At 41.6% G+C, this 16,929-nt stretch overlaps 1 protein-coding gene across 1 annotated transcript in view; it reads right to left on the bottom strand.

The window, feature by feature from the left end:
- LOC127414760 (RIMS-binding protein 2-like) overlaps nt 1–16,929 on the bottom strand; it is a 246,122-nt gene that overhangs the window by 47,617 nt on the left and 181,576 nt on the right. Inside the window, exons 9-14 of the mRNA XM_051653018.1 lie at nt 16,565–16,585; nt 14,228–14,438; nt 12,664–12,833; nt 7,627–7,706; nt 5,208–5,317; nt 3,887–4,792 (exon numbers count right to left, since the gene is read on the bottom strand). Coding sequence (XP_051508978.1) covers nt 3,887–4,792; nt 5,208–5,317; nt 7,627–7,706; nt 12,664–12,833; nt 14,228–14,438; nt 16,565–16,585 — 1,498 coding nt within the window. The remainder of the gene's footprint in view (nt 1–3,886; nt 4,793–5,207; nt 5,318–7,626; nt 7,707–12,663; nt 12,834–14,227; nt 14,439–16,564; nt 16,586–16,929) is intronic.

Here is a 16,929-nt window from a genome sequence, read left to right as displayed (position 1 = left end):
TGCTAGGAACATCAAAGACCCCTGTAAAGCAAAACTACTGATGCTGCATGCTGCATTGTGAGTATTTCATGGACCGAATATTCAAGATCGGGTGGAGCCAAATGTAAAAGTTCAGGAATTGGCCATTGAAGAACCCATATGGATCAACCACTATTCTGAATACTGATGGGGTACATGTCCCCCTCAATGTCTACAGTGATTACAGCCCTGGATTACTGACCCGCCAACTAGTCGACTCATTTTCTGGATGAGTAGTCGGCAATTTAAAATTAGTATTTGTGCAAACCCTACTACAAATGCACATCAGTTTTGTTTCTTGGCATTAGGCATTGCAATGTGTTTGTGTATACCTGTGTCTGTGTGTGCCAGTGTGAAATGTGCGGGAGAGGAAAAAAAGAGTGAGGACTCCCTTAGAAGCAGAATTCTGGGCATCCCCATCTCCACCCCCCCTTTTCTCATATGCTCTCTTATTCTTTCGCTTTCATCTTCAGTCACTCTGCTTCCCTACTGCGGCAAACCTCCCATTTCCATTCATCACGCATTCATTCATTTCCTGCGCACTCACTCCCCTCTCTCTTTCATTTCTGGTAAACAAACCATCCTCCAGTTCTATTGGGAATAGCGTTGAGAAGAAGAAAAGTAAAACACAACTCGGTTGATCAACATCTCAGGTACTGTAGATGCATGCATATTAGGAGTGTAAAAACTATAGTTGACAGTTCCTCATTTACACACAAATTTGCCATTTTTCCCCCCTTTTTTTATGAAGGCTGCATATGCTTTTCTAGAGTCTCTCTAGTCCAGGGTTTCCCTTGGGGTTCATGAGGGAACTCCAGGGGGTTCGTAAGAGGGTGAAGAGGGAGAAAATAAATTTCTGTAATTTAATTCCAAATGTCCCTCATTTGACAAATTAAAAAAAACAAAAACAAGAAAGAACACAACTTAAACCAAGCGCATCAATGTTTTCAAACCATCCTTCTGTCTATGCGGCTTCACTATTTATCTCTCGTTTAGGCAGAAGGTCACTGTTTCCTTGGATGGCTGACAAAACTCTTAAAATATCATGTATAATTACCTAAAATATAAATAAAATGTTTAATTTCTAAAAATATAAGGGGGACATGCCCCCTACTCCAGGTTACAATGCTTGCTGGTGCTCTAGCTGTGTTACTTCTATGAAAATTATTTTTAATTATTAAAAAATGAATATATTGGCTTTATCAAGATATCAAATGTACGTACACAAATGGAATGACATACATTTATAAAATTATCAGGGAAATGAAGACAGTAATGACAGATAAAAATAGACCATTTTACAATGTTTTAGTTGTAAATTTTACTACCGTGCTGGATAATGATTATACTGTATGTAGTGCAATCTCTGATTGAGATAGAAATACCAGTGGTGAATTAAATAAAATAAAATGTATTAATATAATAAAAAGAACAATAGATGCAGTGGCAAAGTGTGACAACTGTTTCACAAATCACATTCCCGAAGCCGAGCTCATTAGCCGAAGCAGCGTGAGTCTGAGCTCCACCCCGTCAGGCCTTCAGAATTTCCACAGAATCCCTCAACACTGCAGTGAATAGGCATCTAAAGTCAGATTGTCAGATTCATCAGCCAATCAGATTGATTTATTTGTTCTTGTGGGTGTGGTCTTTAGGATATGTCCCAGTCGAGGCCTTCTAGCTGGCCTTGAGTGACACAATCACACTTTAAGTGATGTAATTTGAAAGCGAAGAGCGCGAGATGCTGACGAGTCGGCTGTCATCACTGCTGGTATTGCCGCTGAATAAAGAGATCCTTATGGATTTAAAAACCTGAGATGTTCTGCATGATCATGGGATTGATTAATTAAACAGGAAAGGAGGACTGATTTTCACTTCAAGTAAATTGGTAAGTGCTTTTTGCATTGTTATAGCAACATCAGGAGTTTTCTAAGTGTAAATTAGGCTGCTTGAGCATTCAGTGTCAGATCAAGTTTTGAAAAGTAACCGTGTACCCTGATGAAACAAAATGTATTGCAAGCAGAATTTAAATCGCAAATATTATTAGAGAGATTTTTCTTGGTATTAGACCTCCTTGGTTCTGGCTTTCGTGCATGGATGTGCTTTTAAAATGTCAACTGGTATTATTAGTTGACTGCCACGTAATGAATGATGGGCATATGGCATCTTATTCTTTGTGATACTGTGTTTTCTTAATGGCATGAATAACACTAAAGGCCTTGACTTAAAATGCATGGCCCGCGGCTGAATAGATGTAATAAAGTTTCATTAAAATGAATGAAAAAGAGCAAAGATGTAAAATTCATTACATTTTGGAGGCTTAACATTACTCAAAATATTAGGGGGTACTTCAAGTAAATTGTCAATGGGGTCAATGGGGTTCAGCTGTCAAAAAAGTTTGGGAACCCCTGCTCTAGGGTAAACAGCTCATTATGGTGATCTAAACTTTTAGGGGTGAATTCACCAATTTTACGTGTGTGATTTCAGCGCAAAAACATGTGTCTTATTAACTAACCACTCGAAAACTTGTTTAAGCAGGCGCAATCAGTGCTGAAATTACGCTGCATCTTGAGTATTTAAATTAATTCATTGCCATTCCTTTCCACACAAACACGCCTCCTTCCTATGTAAATAAGGCTTATTATAGATTGCGCTTCATTCACAAAAAATTTGGAATTGTGCATGTAAATTGCATTCAGCAGCAATTTTGTGGGCACGTTTGCATTGTTGCCTGATTTGCATAACTCCTTTAGTGAATCGGGCGCTAAATCAGCGCAGACAGCGCATGAATATAACTGGCGCTTTTACCAGGAGAAATTAATTCTTAGTGAATTCCCCCCTCTGTCTCCTCCATGAAAATCTAAATTGGATTTTTGTGGCACTTAGTCCACAATTGTTAGCTTTGAGGTCATCTATATGCTAGAGTACTTAAAAAAACAACAACTTTTTGCCAGTCTTTTTCCTTCTGGAAAACAGTCCAAAATGTTGATGACTCATCTTGCACTACAATCAAATGAATTAGAATAGCTCACTAGAATTAGAAGGTCAATGAGAGGTGCTTCAGTCAACTAATAGAAAAATGAACCCTCAGTCACAGGAACACATTAAGTTCTTGTTTTTATCAATTCTTTATATTCTTCACATTATACACTATTCTTTTTATTATGTTTTTATTTCATAAATTAGTGGTGCTTTCTAAGGTAAACTATCACTTTTTTAAGTGATCAATAATTAGAATATACTAGAGACTTGAGGGCTTTTTTCCCCAATGTGCAACCACCTACCAACGGCTCAAAACACCCTAAAAACCACCTAGCAACACCCTAGCAATGCAATAAAACAAAACAAAACAAAACAAAACAAAACAACAACACCTTGGGAACAGCAACCGGAAAACACCACTCAAAAATCTAGTTGTTCTTATTATTCATTCATAATTGGATGTGCCCTTTTAAAAGTGAACAAGTAATATCTCAAACCATCTAGCAATAACAAATTAAAGCTGATGTGTGAATTTTTTTTATATGTTAGAATTCTTTCTCACATCCCAGCTTAATATGCAGTGTCAACTATAATTAAACCATTTGTAGGTTGATTTCAAAACATTCAAATGATCAAAAATGTAACTGTTTGTTTGAGCAGCCCGTCCAGTCTGACACAGTAAAACTGGCTCGACCAATGGTGTGAGATTGGGGTGGGACTATCTGGTTATCAAACTAATGAGAGATGGGTAGAGTTTTCTGGAAACTGTTTCATTATTTTTGCAATTCTGTTTAGTGGCATTAGTGGCGCATATATTACACACATCAGCTTTAACATATAAAATTGAGTGTGCCCTTAGAAGTATCTGACAGAAGGGTGTGGGACCCACCGGCCGGTTGTGTGCAGAATTCCACTGACACCTCCTTCTTCTCTCTCTGCTCGAGGGGCAGCTGCCAGGGCACCTGATGGGGTCTGGCCACCACCCGTATCTTATACACCGTCATGGGCTTCAGATTGTAGAACTGGTATTTGTACCCTCCGGGCTTTACCATATCATACTCCACATCGTTTAGAAATATTGTATGGCTGTAGTTACTGTTGCTTGGCATCCAGGCAAGTTCGGCGGATACTTGCGTAATGTTCTCCACACAAAGGTAGTAGGGTGCCACCACCACATCCTTTCCCACCAGCAGCGTGCAGCGCAGTGGATCCGAGAGTCCCCGCTCAGTCACGCTTTGGATGGAGATACGATGTGTACAGGAAGCCAGGTTCAGCTTTTCAATAAGAGACTTGGTGCGGCCACAGAAGGGCACGCTCATGCGCATTTCTTGATCCACCAGAACATTGTAGCCACTGATGGGAGCCCATCCGGGCAGCACCACTGGAGGGTCCCAGCTTATGATCACGCTCTTGGCCAGCTGCTTGATCAAAGTAATGCGGCGGGGGTAAGGCACAATGTCTTCTCCAATCTCATCGATGTTCACGTCCAGCGTGCCTGTGCCATTGCTGCATGGTCCCAAAAAGTCCATGCCCAGCCCCATGCTCATGCCTAGGCTGCTCACCCCACTGCTGCTACTGGTGCCTGTCCCGGTGCCCGAGCCCAGGGCGTCCAGCTTCTCTGACAGCATCGTGCTGAGTGTGCTAACGGCGCTGCTTGGCATGGAGGCGAGGCTGTGGTTGAGGTAGGACGGTTCCTTTATGCGATCAGAGAGAGGAACCGAGGGTAACTCCTCATCCTGAAGAAAGTCAACAAAGTTGGATGGGACAAGGCCCTGCTGTCCATCCAACAACTCCCCTGGATAAAAGAGAAGATAGTGGGGAAAGAATAGACTAAGCAATTTTCCCATTTTCTAAAATGCAAAAGTTTTTTAATTTATGACAATAGATTTCCATGAATCGTTATTACTTTTTAAACATACTTTTATAGAGATTACACAAACAAAAACACATTTCTAGCTGATGAAACATTCAGAGGACAGCTTAACTAGAAAAATGTACATTCTGTATAGAAATTTCTGACTTTTCTGGAAATAACAACTTCAAAATTCCACATTATTTCCAGGTTTTACATGACTGTGTCAATCCTGCATTTTACTTAAGAATTTGGAAATGCTAGCACACTGTTTTTTCACACTGTAACAGCAAGTAGCCGCAATACAAATAATTAAAAAAAAACTACTCTGAACAAGTAGTCCTGGAATCTGACATACCCTCATAGAAGCCATCCTCATCCATGGTCCCATAAACATATAAGTACTTCCCAGCCACCAGGGGGAGCTCTGCTTCGGGGTGCTCATTGGGGCCATCATCAGGGTTGTAACTGGAAGAAACACCAAATTCAACTCATGAATGCTTTTCTTAGGCCAAGTTCGGAATGGCATACTACCATACTACTCTTTCTATTTCTGCAATAGACAGACATAGCAGAAGTAGTAAGAGTAGTATGGGTAGTATGCCATTCCGAACTCAGCAATAGAATCAAGCCCATGTTTTGCATTAAAGGAATATTCTGGGTTAAATTCTATTGACAGTGGAATTCAATGGAAGTCAAAAGGGCAAGATGACCAGAGGGTTCAAAAGCAGAAATGAGAATTTTGTATTTTTGATAAAGCTTTTAAGTGAATTTTACAGTTAAAAACGTTTTACATCTGAGATGTTAAGTTCTCTGAATCATCCTGTTGAGGTGGAACTACATTTCCAGGCTGATTAATTTCTGGTTATTTGTGATATGTGATCAAAATTCCTTTTGGTGGAGTTAGCTTATTTAAATAGTGCTTGACGGATGCTTGCATTTTGTGGTATCCATATGGGATGTCAGAAAATATCGATATATCGATTACTGATCGGCACGTAATTGTATTGATATATTTTTGAAGCATCAATATGTTTAAATCAGCTGACAATTAAATTAGAAGACTAATTTGGATGCTTTCCAATTCACTCAGTTGACCTTCTGTTTAAAAGTGTGGCATAATAGCTTTGGGAGACCACAAGAGGGTGCTGTAATATTTACTGAAGCCGGTCGTGGTCATGATCACACACACACACACACACACACACACACACACAGAACGAGCTGATGAGGCGCAGCAGATGGCAGTTCAAAGTTACAAAGGTTAGTGAACTTCTTAAAGAATGAACAAAGTGGCAATGATGAGTTTGCAGGTTAGTGTATGAATGAAACTGGTGTAACTGTGCAAACTGAACGATTAGAAATGGTGACGTTTATTATGCAATTTCTCTGTATGTAGCCTTGAATAAGCTTCATTCAAGCTGTCAAAACACAAAAAGACATACTTGAAACTGAGTTGTGCTCTGTGGTACTTCAGAATTTTGACGCTGAGCATTGCCGGAGTGTGTGTGTGTGTACCTTTGTAGAAAATTATTATTTCGAATTTTAGAACGCCCGATGTCGTCTGCCAGACATGTCTGGTGTTTAATCTACCCCGCCACTCACACTTTACCAAAGCTGTGTTGAGAAAAATATTTGAAAAGATAAAGACTGTTGTGCAACGAGCAGCCCAATTTATATCTGAATTAAATCCCAATATATATTGATAATCATTGGGAAAATCTTCCAATAATCGATGCGTGAAATAGGCATCAATCCCAAGCCTAGTATCCATGCACATACACTACCATTCAAAAGTTTGGGGTCACTTGCCTGAAATGTTTCTCATGATCTTAAAAATCTTTTGATCTGAAGGTGTATGCTTAAATGTTTGAAATTAGTTTTGTAGACAAAAATATAATTTTGCCAACATATTAATTTATTTAATTACAAAACTAAAATTTTATTTAAAATAAATTTTTTTTTTTTTTAAATGGATGACTTGGACCAAATAATTAAGAAAAGCATCCACTAAGTGCCCAACATAGATGGGATCTCCTTCAATACGGTTTAAAAAGCATCCCAGGGTGATACCTCAAGAAGTTGTTTGAGAAAATGCCATGAGTACATGTCTGCAAAATCTAGGAAAAGTGTGGCCACTTTGAAGATGCTAAAATATAACACAGTTTTGATTCACAACATAATTCCCATATTCCCATTTCTATTACTTCATAGTTGTGATGACTTTACTATTATTCTAAAATGTGAAAAAAAAAAAATAAATAAATAAATAAATATAAAGAATGAGTAAGTGACCCTAAACTTTTGAACAATAGTGTATATCATGCGAAGGTTTCCGGGTTTACATGGTCATTAAAAGACTGGGTATAACTTTGCAGAGAGAAGGTTGGTAAGTGATTGTATCACACACACACCGCTTAATGCTAACACAAGTAATGTTTAAGATATGTGGTTATACTATATAACAGCATGACTGCATATTTTATATGTTTATTTTGGGTGCTTTACCCTTGCCCCATTGGCTTTCATTGTAAGTGCACTGTAACTTACAGCAGGCCGCAGATGTTGTCGATAGAGCTTAAGTTGCATTTAACCCAGAATATTCATTCAAGCAGACCTGTTACAATGATTAATGGCATGTTACCTCTAATCATTACAGCTAATGGCATGTTATAACAAATCATTACAACTACTGTAATATCATTTTAAAACCTATTATTAAAGCTAATCCTTTTGTACCTTATTGTAACATGGTAAAATGTAGTAGGACCACTCACTTGTAGCGAGCAACACACAATCGCACTTTGCCTGTGTATCTGGGCTTAGACCTGGGGGAAGACCTTAGCTCTTTGTCCATCTGAGAAGGAAAAAGGAAAGAGAAAGAGAGTAAAGGCAGAATGATAGACAGAGCTACTGGTCAACTTTACTATCTTACAGTATTGCTTTTCAGCAGCTTTTAAAACAGCATGCTAATCTTAACCAGAACAGAAGGAGTCAAACGCACAGCTATGAACAAATCAATGTGCCATAAAACTGGACAAATATTTTTGAAGTAAATTTTTCATGAAAGTTTAGTACAACTATTAGGCAAAAAAGTCTGAAATTCAGTAGATTGAAAGACTGAGAGCAACGTACAGTGTGCAATCTGATAATGTGGGCGATTAAGCCAATATCACCAGCAGAGCACAGTCTGAGCTGACAGATTGAACTATTCACACCCACACACACACTCCGGGTCTCGGCACACACACGTACACAGCCTGTCACTGTAAACTGTATTAATTCTCATAATTGCCAAATCACTTTGGTACATGACACACTACTAGAATATGCTTTGCCCAATTCTATTCTATTCTATTCTATTCTATTCTATTCTATTCTATTCTACAGTGCATTCAATGCAGCACTGAAATTACTCTTACATCTTTTTATTCTTGTCCACAATATTCAATTCAAACTTTGTTTTGTAGATAATTTCAGTTCCCTGTCTGTCACTCACTTGACGTTGTGTCGATGTAGTGACACTAGGGGGTTCGCTCTTGAGAGCCCCAATCACCTTTGCTTTATTCAGAAAAGGCCAATGAAAATTGCCGAGTGGAATTTGCATGCCACTCTCCGCCCCGGACATACGGGTATAAAAGAAGATGGCGTGCACCACTCATTCAGACTTGTCTCTTTGGAGCCGAGCGCATGTGTGTGTTCGTCCCATCACCTTGCTATCGCTGCTGGATTTTACGGCGCATAACAGCGATCACCCTCGCACGGTCGAGTGTTGTGCTTCCCCGGGCGCTTCCACAGGTGTAAAAAAAAGTATATTTAAAAGAGTATATTTTCTCTGAAAGAGCTCGCACAAACGATTGGCATCTTTTTAAAGATGTCCTTACGCTTTTGTGCTACTGGGTGTGGCTGTTATCTCTCCACAACGGATGGTCACGAAATCTGTCTCGAGAGCTTGGGTTGCCAGCACGCCGAGGCAGCTTTTGTGGATGGGTTATGTTTTCACTGTGAGAACTTGCCCATGAGAACGTTGCGGTTGTGGCTCTCTTTCTTCTCCGTGAAGCAGAGAGCCACCGCAGCTGCTTCCTGACCCGGTCCATCCTGCGTTGAAACTCGGATGGCTGGGTCGGCGAGCGCCGTGGGCGATTTGGATGTGGATATGGGAGCTTCTCTGCCGGCTCAGTTCCCGCGGACCTCCCATCCCCCAGCACGCTTGTTCTGCCCAGTAGAGTTCACGAGCGAGGCAGGCGGTCCGCCTAAGGGCGGATTTAATGTCTCGTTAATGTCTGCGCCCAATCCTGGATCTGTGTGCCTTGAACAGAGCCTTACACAGGCTTCCGTTCAAGATGTTGACGCAGAAGTGCATCCTAACGTCTGTACGACATCGGGATTGGTTAGCGGCCATCGACCTTAAGGACGCGTACTTTCACGTATCGATCCTTCCTCAACACAGACCCTTTCTTCGGTTTGCCTTCTAGAGACGAGCATACCAGTACAAGGTCCTCCCTTTCGGTCTGTCCCTGTCCCCTCGCGTCTTTACCAAAGTCGCAGAGGTGGCCCTGGCCCTGCAAAGGGAAAAGGGCATTCGCATCCTCAATTATCTCGATGACTGGCTGATCCTAGCTCACTCGTGAGATCTATTGTGTGTGCACAGGGACCTTGTGCTTTGGCACCCCGACCGACTGGGGCTTCAGGTCAACTCGGAAAAGAGCAAGCTCTCCCCTGCGCAGAGCATCTCTTTTCTCGGTATGGAGTTGGACTCGGTCACCATGATGGCACACCTTACAAACGAGCGTGCACAGTTGGTGCTGGCCTGCCTGAGAACCTTCAGACAGAATGTAGTGGTCCCGGGGAAACAGTTTCAGAGGCTCCTGAGGCATATGGCAACCTCGGCGGCAGTACTTCCCCTCGGGTTGATGCATATGAGACCGCACCAGCACTGGCTACAGATCAAGTCCCGAGGTGGGCATTGCGCCACGGCACCCAGCGCGTGACTATCACGCCACGGTGCCACCAAATCTTTCAGATCTTGGTCAGATCTGGCATTTCTACGGGCAGGGGTTCCCTTAGAGCAGGTCTTGAGGTGCGACGTGGTCATGACGGATGTCTTGAATTCGGGCTGGGGTGCCGTGTGCAATGGGCAGGCAGTATCGGGGCTCTGGACAGGGCTCCGCCTACAATGGCACATCAACTGCCTAGAGTTGCTGGCGGTATCGCTGGCCCTGCGGAGGCTTGATCCTGTTGATTCAGGGCAAGCATATGTTGGTCCAGATGGACAACACAGTAACTGTGGCATACATAAACCGCCAGGGCAGTGTACACTCATGTCACATGTCGCAACTTGCCTGCCTCCTCCTTTGGGGTCAACAGACATTGCAGAATGGAGACTCCACCCCCGCGCAGTCCAGCTAATTTGGGAGAGATTCGGGGAGGCGCAGGTGGACCTGTTCGCCTCCCGAGAGTCCTCTCACTGCCCCCTTTGGTACTCCCTGTCCAAGGCTCCCCTCGGCACGGATGCCTGGGCACACAGCTGGCCTTGGGGGCTGCGCAAGTACGCATTTCCCCCAGTGAGCCTTGTTGCACAGACATTGTGCAAAGTCAGGGAGGACTTTGTTCTCAGACCTGATGCTCCTGGCAGTAGCCCCTCCCTGGCGCATTCCCCTGAGGTAGGACCTTCTCACTCAGGGGCAGGGCATGCTCCGGCACCCACGGCCAGACCTCTGGAATATCCACATCTGGCTCCTGGACGGGACATGGAGGACCTAGCAGGCCTTCCGCCAGCAGTGGTACACACGATCACTCGGGCCAGAGCCCCCTCCAGGAGGCGGCTGTACGCTCTGAAGTGGCGTCTCTTCGCAAATTGGTGTTCTTTCCATGGGGAATATCCACAGAGATGTGCAGTCTGTGTTGTCCTTCAGGAGGGGCTGGAGAGACAGCTGTCTCCCTCTACCCTGGAGGTGAACGTGGCTGCTATAGCAGCATATCACGATACACTGGATGGGAGACCCTCTCGGCAGCATGACCTGATCACCAGGTTCCTCAAAGGCATGAGGAGATTGAATCCCCCTAGACTGTGCCTGGTTCCGTCTTGGGATCTCTCTGTGGTCCTACCTGCCTTACAGAGAGCCCCCTTTGAGCCCCTGGAGCAGGCTGAGCTCAGCACTTTCTCACTGAAGACAGCCCTCCTGGTGGCGCTCACTTCTATCAAGAGGGTTGGGGACCTGCAGGTGCTCTCTGTCACCAGCAAATGCCTGGAGTCCGGGCCGGCACACTCTCGCGTGATCCTGAGACCCCGGCCCGGTTACATGCCCAAAGTTCCCACCACTCCCTTCCAGGATCAGGTGGTGAAACTGCAAGTGCTCCCTTCAGAGGAGGAAGACCTGGCCTTGTCGTTGCTGTGTCCAGTTCACGCCCTGCGCGTCTATCTGGACCGCACGCAGAGCTTTAGATGCTCGGAGCAGCTCTTTGTCTGCTTTGGAGGGCAGCAGAAGGGGAAAGCTGTCTCCAAACTGTCTCCTAAATGCCCCATTGGATTGTGGATGCCATTTCTCTGGCTTACCAATCACAAGGCCTGTCGTGCCCTTTGGGAGTCCGGACGCACTCCACCAGAGGTGTTGCATCCTCCTGGGCACTGGCAAGGGGCGCCTCTCTAGCAGACATATGCAGAGCAGCAGGTTGGGCTAAACCCAATACCTTTGCGATGTTCTACAACCTGCTCATAGAACCGGTTTCAACCCGAGTGTTACGGGGTGACATCAGGTAGGCCGGGCTGCCGGTCGGGTGTATCACTTGCATTGTGCCTTTCCCCTTTATTAAGGTGATAATGTGCGCTATCATGTCCACAACAGTTCCCTGCAACTGGTGAACACTGGATGCCTCTTTAATTCTTTAAGCACTATTCGGTGGTGAACTCGGCAGAGGAGTAACGCCTCCAGGCCCAGTACTCGTGGTATGCCCCTTTTTAGGTGAGCCCGTGTACTTGGGCTCAGTGCTCCATATGTGGCGATTCCCTCCTCGATAATCCTGTATGATGCATTTCCACTGTTCGGTTTCCCCTCAGGTGAACCCTGTGTTTTCCCTCGTCAGAGCTCTCCTCTGCCTCGGCCACTGTTGCTGTGTACCCTCTCTGTAGATAGGGTCCTCCCCAATGGCATCATTCCATATGTGAACTTCCCCATCGGTAAGTCCATGTGAGGTATTCTCCACATGTTAACCTCCCTCCGGTAGGATGTGGTCTCCGTAGTGCTCTACCTCCTGGAGAGGGATGAGCACTTCCCCAGCGCTATTCTAGCAGGTTTTCATTGGCCTTTTCTGAATAAAGCAAAGGTGATTGGGGCTCTCAAGAGCGAACCCCTAGTGTCACTACATCGACACAATGTCTCGTTCCCTCCATCAGGGAACAGAGGTTACAACAGTAACCAAGACGTTTTTGGAGGTGCTGTTTTTAAATTTAACATAATACTTTTTACAATATTTAACAAAAATCTTGAAACTCTCCCAATGACTTGCACTCGCACTACTGCATTGTAATATTTGCATGCTAAATTGTGCTTGCATTTATTTGGATACTGAATTGTGATTCACAGAGCACAGAAAACAAGACACGCTCAGTTTCAATTTAATAGGACCAAAACCTACTGTAAATCCTCAGCTTATTTAAAAAGTTAACACTACTCTAATTATTTTGCCATCCTATTAGCACTTGTATTTCATTTAGGAAATGCAATTCTATTCTATTCTATTCTATTCTGTGGAACCTCAACATTTAACTTCAAAGGTAAATGAGCTTATCGATTGATTGATTGATTAATACTCACATTAGCGGCGATGACGGGCCGCACCTCTGACAGGAAGGCCCGACGTGGGCTAGAGGGCGTACTTCGAGACAGAAAGGTGGGTTTGACAGACAGGAGCTCTGCCTTCTCCCCCTCGCTCATTTGCAGAGGCCGAATGAGCTCTGAGATCTTACTCAACGAATCCTCATTATCTTCACACACACACACACACACACACACACAAGGTGAATGATTACTTCATTACTGTGTATAGCCTCCGATGTTTCACTCTTCATCTCAGCACATCAGTGTTGATCTTATAAGCCTTATGATTTTTCAGTGCTAAAGACATTTTTTCATATTACCTTATGAGAAAGGTAAAGGTGGTAGGTTGCATAAATAATTCATGATATATGAAAGATGGTGAACTGGAGATGAACCAATATGAAGTGAACTATCAATCAATACATTAAATCAATCAATTTACAGTGGGGTTCACATTGAAAATCTAATTTAAAGAGATAGTTAACTGAAAAATGAAAATTGTCTCATCATTTACTCACCCTCATGCCATCCCAGATTTGTATGACTTTCTTTCTTCTGCTGAACACAAAAGACGATTTTTAGAAGAATATCTCAACTCTGTTGGTCCTTTCAATGCAAGTGAATTTTGGCCAGAAATCTGAAGTTCCAAAAAGCAAATAAAAAAGCAGCAAAAAAGTCATCCATAAGACTCCAGTAGTTAAATCCATATCTTCAGTATGGATACGATAGGTGTGGGTGAGAAACAGATCAATATTTAAGTCCTCTTTTACTATAAATCTCCACTTTGACTTTCACATTCTTCTTCTTTTATTTTTGGCGATTATCATGCTTTGTGAATATCGACACCTACTGGGAAAGGAGGAGAATTGATAGTAAAAACTACTTAAATATTGATCTGTTTCTCACCCACACTTATCATGTCACTTCTGAAGACATAGATTTAACCACTGGAGTCTTATGGATTACTTTTAGCTGCCTTTATGTGCTTTTGGACATTCAAAGCTCTGGCCATAATTCACTTGCATAGTATGGACCAACAGAGTTGAGATATTCTTCTAAAAATCTTTGCTTGTGTTCTGCAGAAGAAAGTCATACACATCTGGGATGGCAAGAGTAAATGATGAGAGAATTTTCATTTTTGGGAGAACTATCCCTTTAAAACTGAAAATACAGAACAGAACATTAACATTTATTGCTATTAAAACAACAGAGGACATCCCAAATACTAAGAAATTCTGACATTGATCATGACATGACAATTTGTCAATTAAACTTGTAATTTCATATCATTCTGTTAATATAATTTGTATTGAAAAATACTGTATTAAATTAGAAAAGTGAAAAACATTTTCACAAGTTTTTACACAAGACTTTTAAACCCTACTGTATATTGTATATTTAATATTTTGTAAATTAATACAAATTTATAAAATGTGCAACAATACTGAAATACATTCATTTACATCATTACAAGAAACCATTACATGGGGCAATTAAATTTGTGGAATTTTTAAGGAAGTGTAAATACATTATCTTCTTCAGTATATATATATATATATACCTTTCCCTGAGGGGGCAGTGAGGCCATTGAGGAGCTGGGAGAGGGTGAGGGGTTTGGTGGGTGAACCGGGCGAATCGCCCCCTGTGAACTGACTGCTGCTCAGGATGTCTAACTTTCCAGCCTGCAATCTAAACTTCTCCAACTCTTTTGACAGTTGGTTAAACTGCTCACTCTGCGCCCGGCATTTTCCCTCCAGTTCTCTCACTTTAGCCTGAAAGAAAAGAAAGAAAGAAAGAAAGAAAGAGACAGAGAGAGAGAGAGAGAGAGAGAGAGAGAGAGAACAAAAGAAAGAAAGAAAGAAAGAAAGAAAGAAGTTTGGAAATTAAAGAAAAAAGTGTACAAAGTGATTTGCCTTCTCTCTGATAAAGCATAATAATTCTAGAAGAAACTTCTAACATTTACAATTTACTAACAGCATTTACCAACATCTACACTTCACAATAATACACCTAACTGATGAAAACTAATAAATGGAGCCTACCAACTCAACCAACATTGAATGTGGTTGGTAAGCACAGGACAATGGTGGCAATCTACAATACTACAGTATGGCATACATCTAAAAGGAGGTTTTTCCTACCAAAAACTGCATTGTGCCCTTAGTGCGAAGGATACTTCTCAGCTTCCAACAACAGAATCAAACAAAGACAGGAGTTAATCTATGTTCTGCTGTTATCGTACAACAAAACTCTTTTATTGGTCATGGAGTTAGTGATAAAAAGTAATATTACATGGAAAAGGGTATCACACATGCCAAAATAACAGTAAAAGCTATTTATGTCCAATTATTTGACATACGGTAACTCACATGAATAACATACTATTATACAGTACATCAATACTATTAAATGCACTTAAGGATCATGTGAGTTTGCATTTTTATAAGCCAACTGTAACGTGAACTGTTAGGAGCCGTTCACACAGAACATATTCTTGCATTCAAAAACAGCTAGTTGAAGCGCAGAGAGAAAGCGTTTCAAGACATGTCAGAGTTGAACTTTTATCATCAAACAGCATCTTAAAAATGCAAAGCTTATGGCACAAGATGTTGAAAAAACAGAGGCGTCCATCTAGTGCATGTTTTAAATATTTACAAAATGCCTTATGCATTATGTCTACGCACAGACAAAGTCCACATAAATCACTTTTTGATATAACAGGAAGTGGGGAGGGGTGGACATGTGATGTTCTGCAATCCATCAGTCATTGTAACTGTCCCTTCTCACATCTAATCTGATCTACAAATGCACATATTCCTGAGATGCTAACAGGATTGAGCTCAATGCAGCGCAACAGAAGAGGAGCGGGCAGCGAATGAGAAACTCTACCCTCAAAAATAACAAATGTACTTTTTAAGCAGTTTGTATGATTATGAGCGTCTCATGGTCATGCCTTACAATACAGAAGCTGCTTTAATCTTCATTTATCTCCTGTGTTCAACTTTTGTATTATCAGACAATCTGCCTCGTAAGAGGCACAAAGGGATACATGGATGGTCTACAACTGAATTTAAAAAAAACCACAGTGGAAATGACCTTTTTGTGTTTTATCAAGTAGAAGTTCATGGGCAGTTCATTTTTCGTTTGCTGAAAATCTGTAAGAAAATGGCATGCCACAACACTAAAAAACTTAGACTATAATACATTTATTGAATACATTTAATATAATAGTGTCTTGTGTAGGAGCGCTGCATTTTTTAGATGCTTTGTAAGGATAAATAGAACTTCAACTATTAAAAAAGCATCTCGAGACACCTGCAAAATAGCTTTTCTAAGCGCAAGGATGCGTTCCGTGTAAACTGCCCCTTTATATGTCGCCAAGCAACACAGACTGGTGATTGTCAAACATAGACAAGCGGAGTGATACAGTGATGCGTTGCTGTGCTGTTATACTAAATAACAGCACTCTTGGTTATGCTGATCATCCAGTCACAGTAGAGGACCGGAAGTAACTGCTGTATAATATTCAGCATAAGCATAATATACTGTACAGCAGTATAATTTTTCATTCTAAAAAATACAATAAAAGGCAGTCATCTGGCTTTGAAGAGAAGCAAAACTGAACCTTCTGTATTCACACTTATTTTAACAATTATAAACACAAACAATTTTATTTGGGTGTGTATAAAATGACTATGAAGACTGATGGTTAGTACTAAAAAAGGTTCAATCATTTGATCTATGGTGATATAGATCAAAGGTATTGATCAAATGTTAACAGATCAATCAATGATTTGAGCAGTTATTGACAGGACAGCTCAACGAGGTGACGGAACTACCCCCAATGAACCACATGGGAAAGAGAGGGAGATCTTTGAGAGAAGTAACTCGAAAATACCTGCATGCTGTCCAAGTGATTCTGTATATGCAAAAAAAAAAAAAAAAAAAAAAGTAACAGTGACAAGAGATGTAAGAAACCAAATAAATTACAGTTGCACACGCACACACACACACACGCATTTCAACAAGCACAGCTCCAAAAGTCACAAATGAGACCCAACATGAGCACAGGGTAGCAAATTGTCAATTAATTGCAGCAATGAAAGAAATGAACAAAGCAAAATATGGTAATTAAATCTTCCAATGTGTGTTTCAGAGAGATCTATCAATATAATTTCAGAATTAAAACATTTACCACAGGCAGACAAATGATGAAGCTGGTGAACAGGTGATTTGCAGAAGAACATATATTTTTTGTTTTGT

Source organism: Myxocyprinus asiaticus, chromosome 24, assembly GCF_019703515.2.
Source record: "Myxocyprinus asiaticus isolate MX2 ecotype Aquarium Trade chromosome 24, UBuf_Myxa_2, whole genome shotgun sequence".
NCBI lineage: Eukaryota > Metazoa > Chordata > Actinopteri > Cypriniformes > Catostomidae > Myxocyprinus > Myxocyprinus asiaticus.
This window is presented reverse-complemented; position numbering and strand designations above follow the sequence as displayed.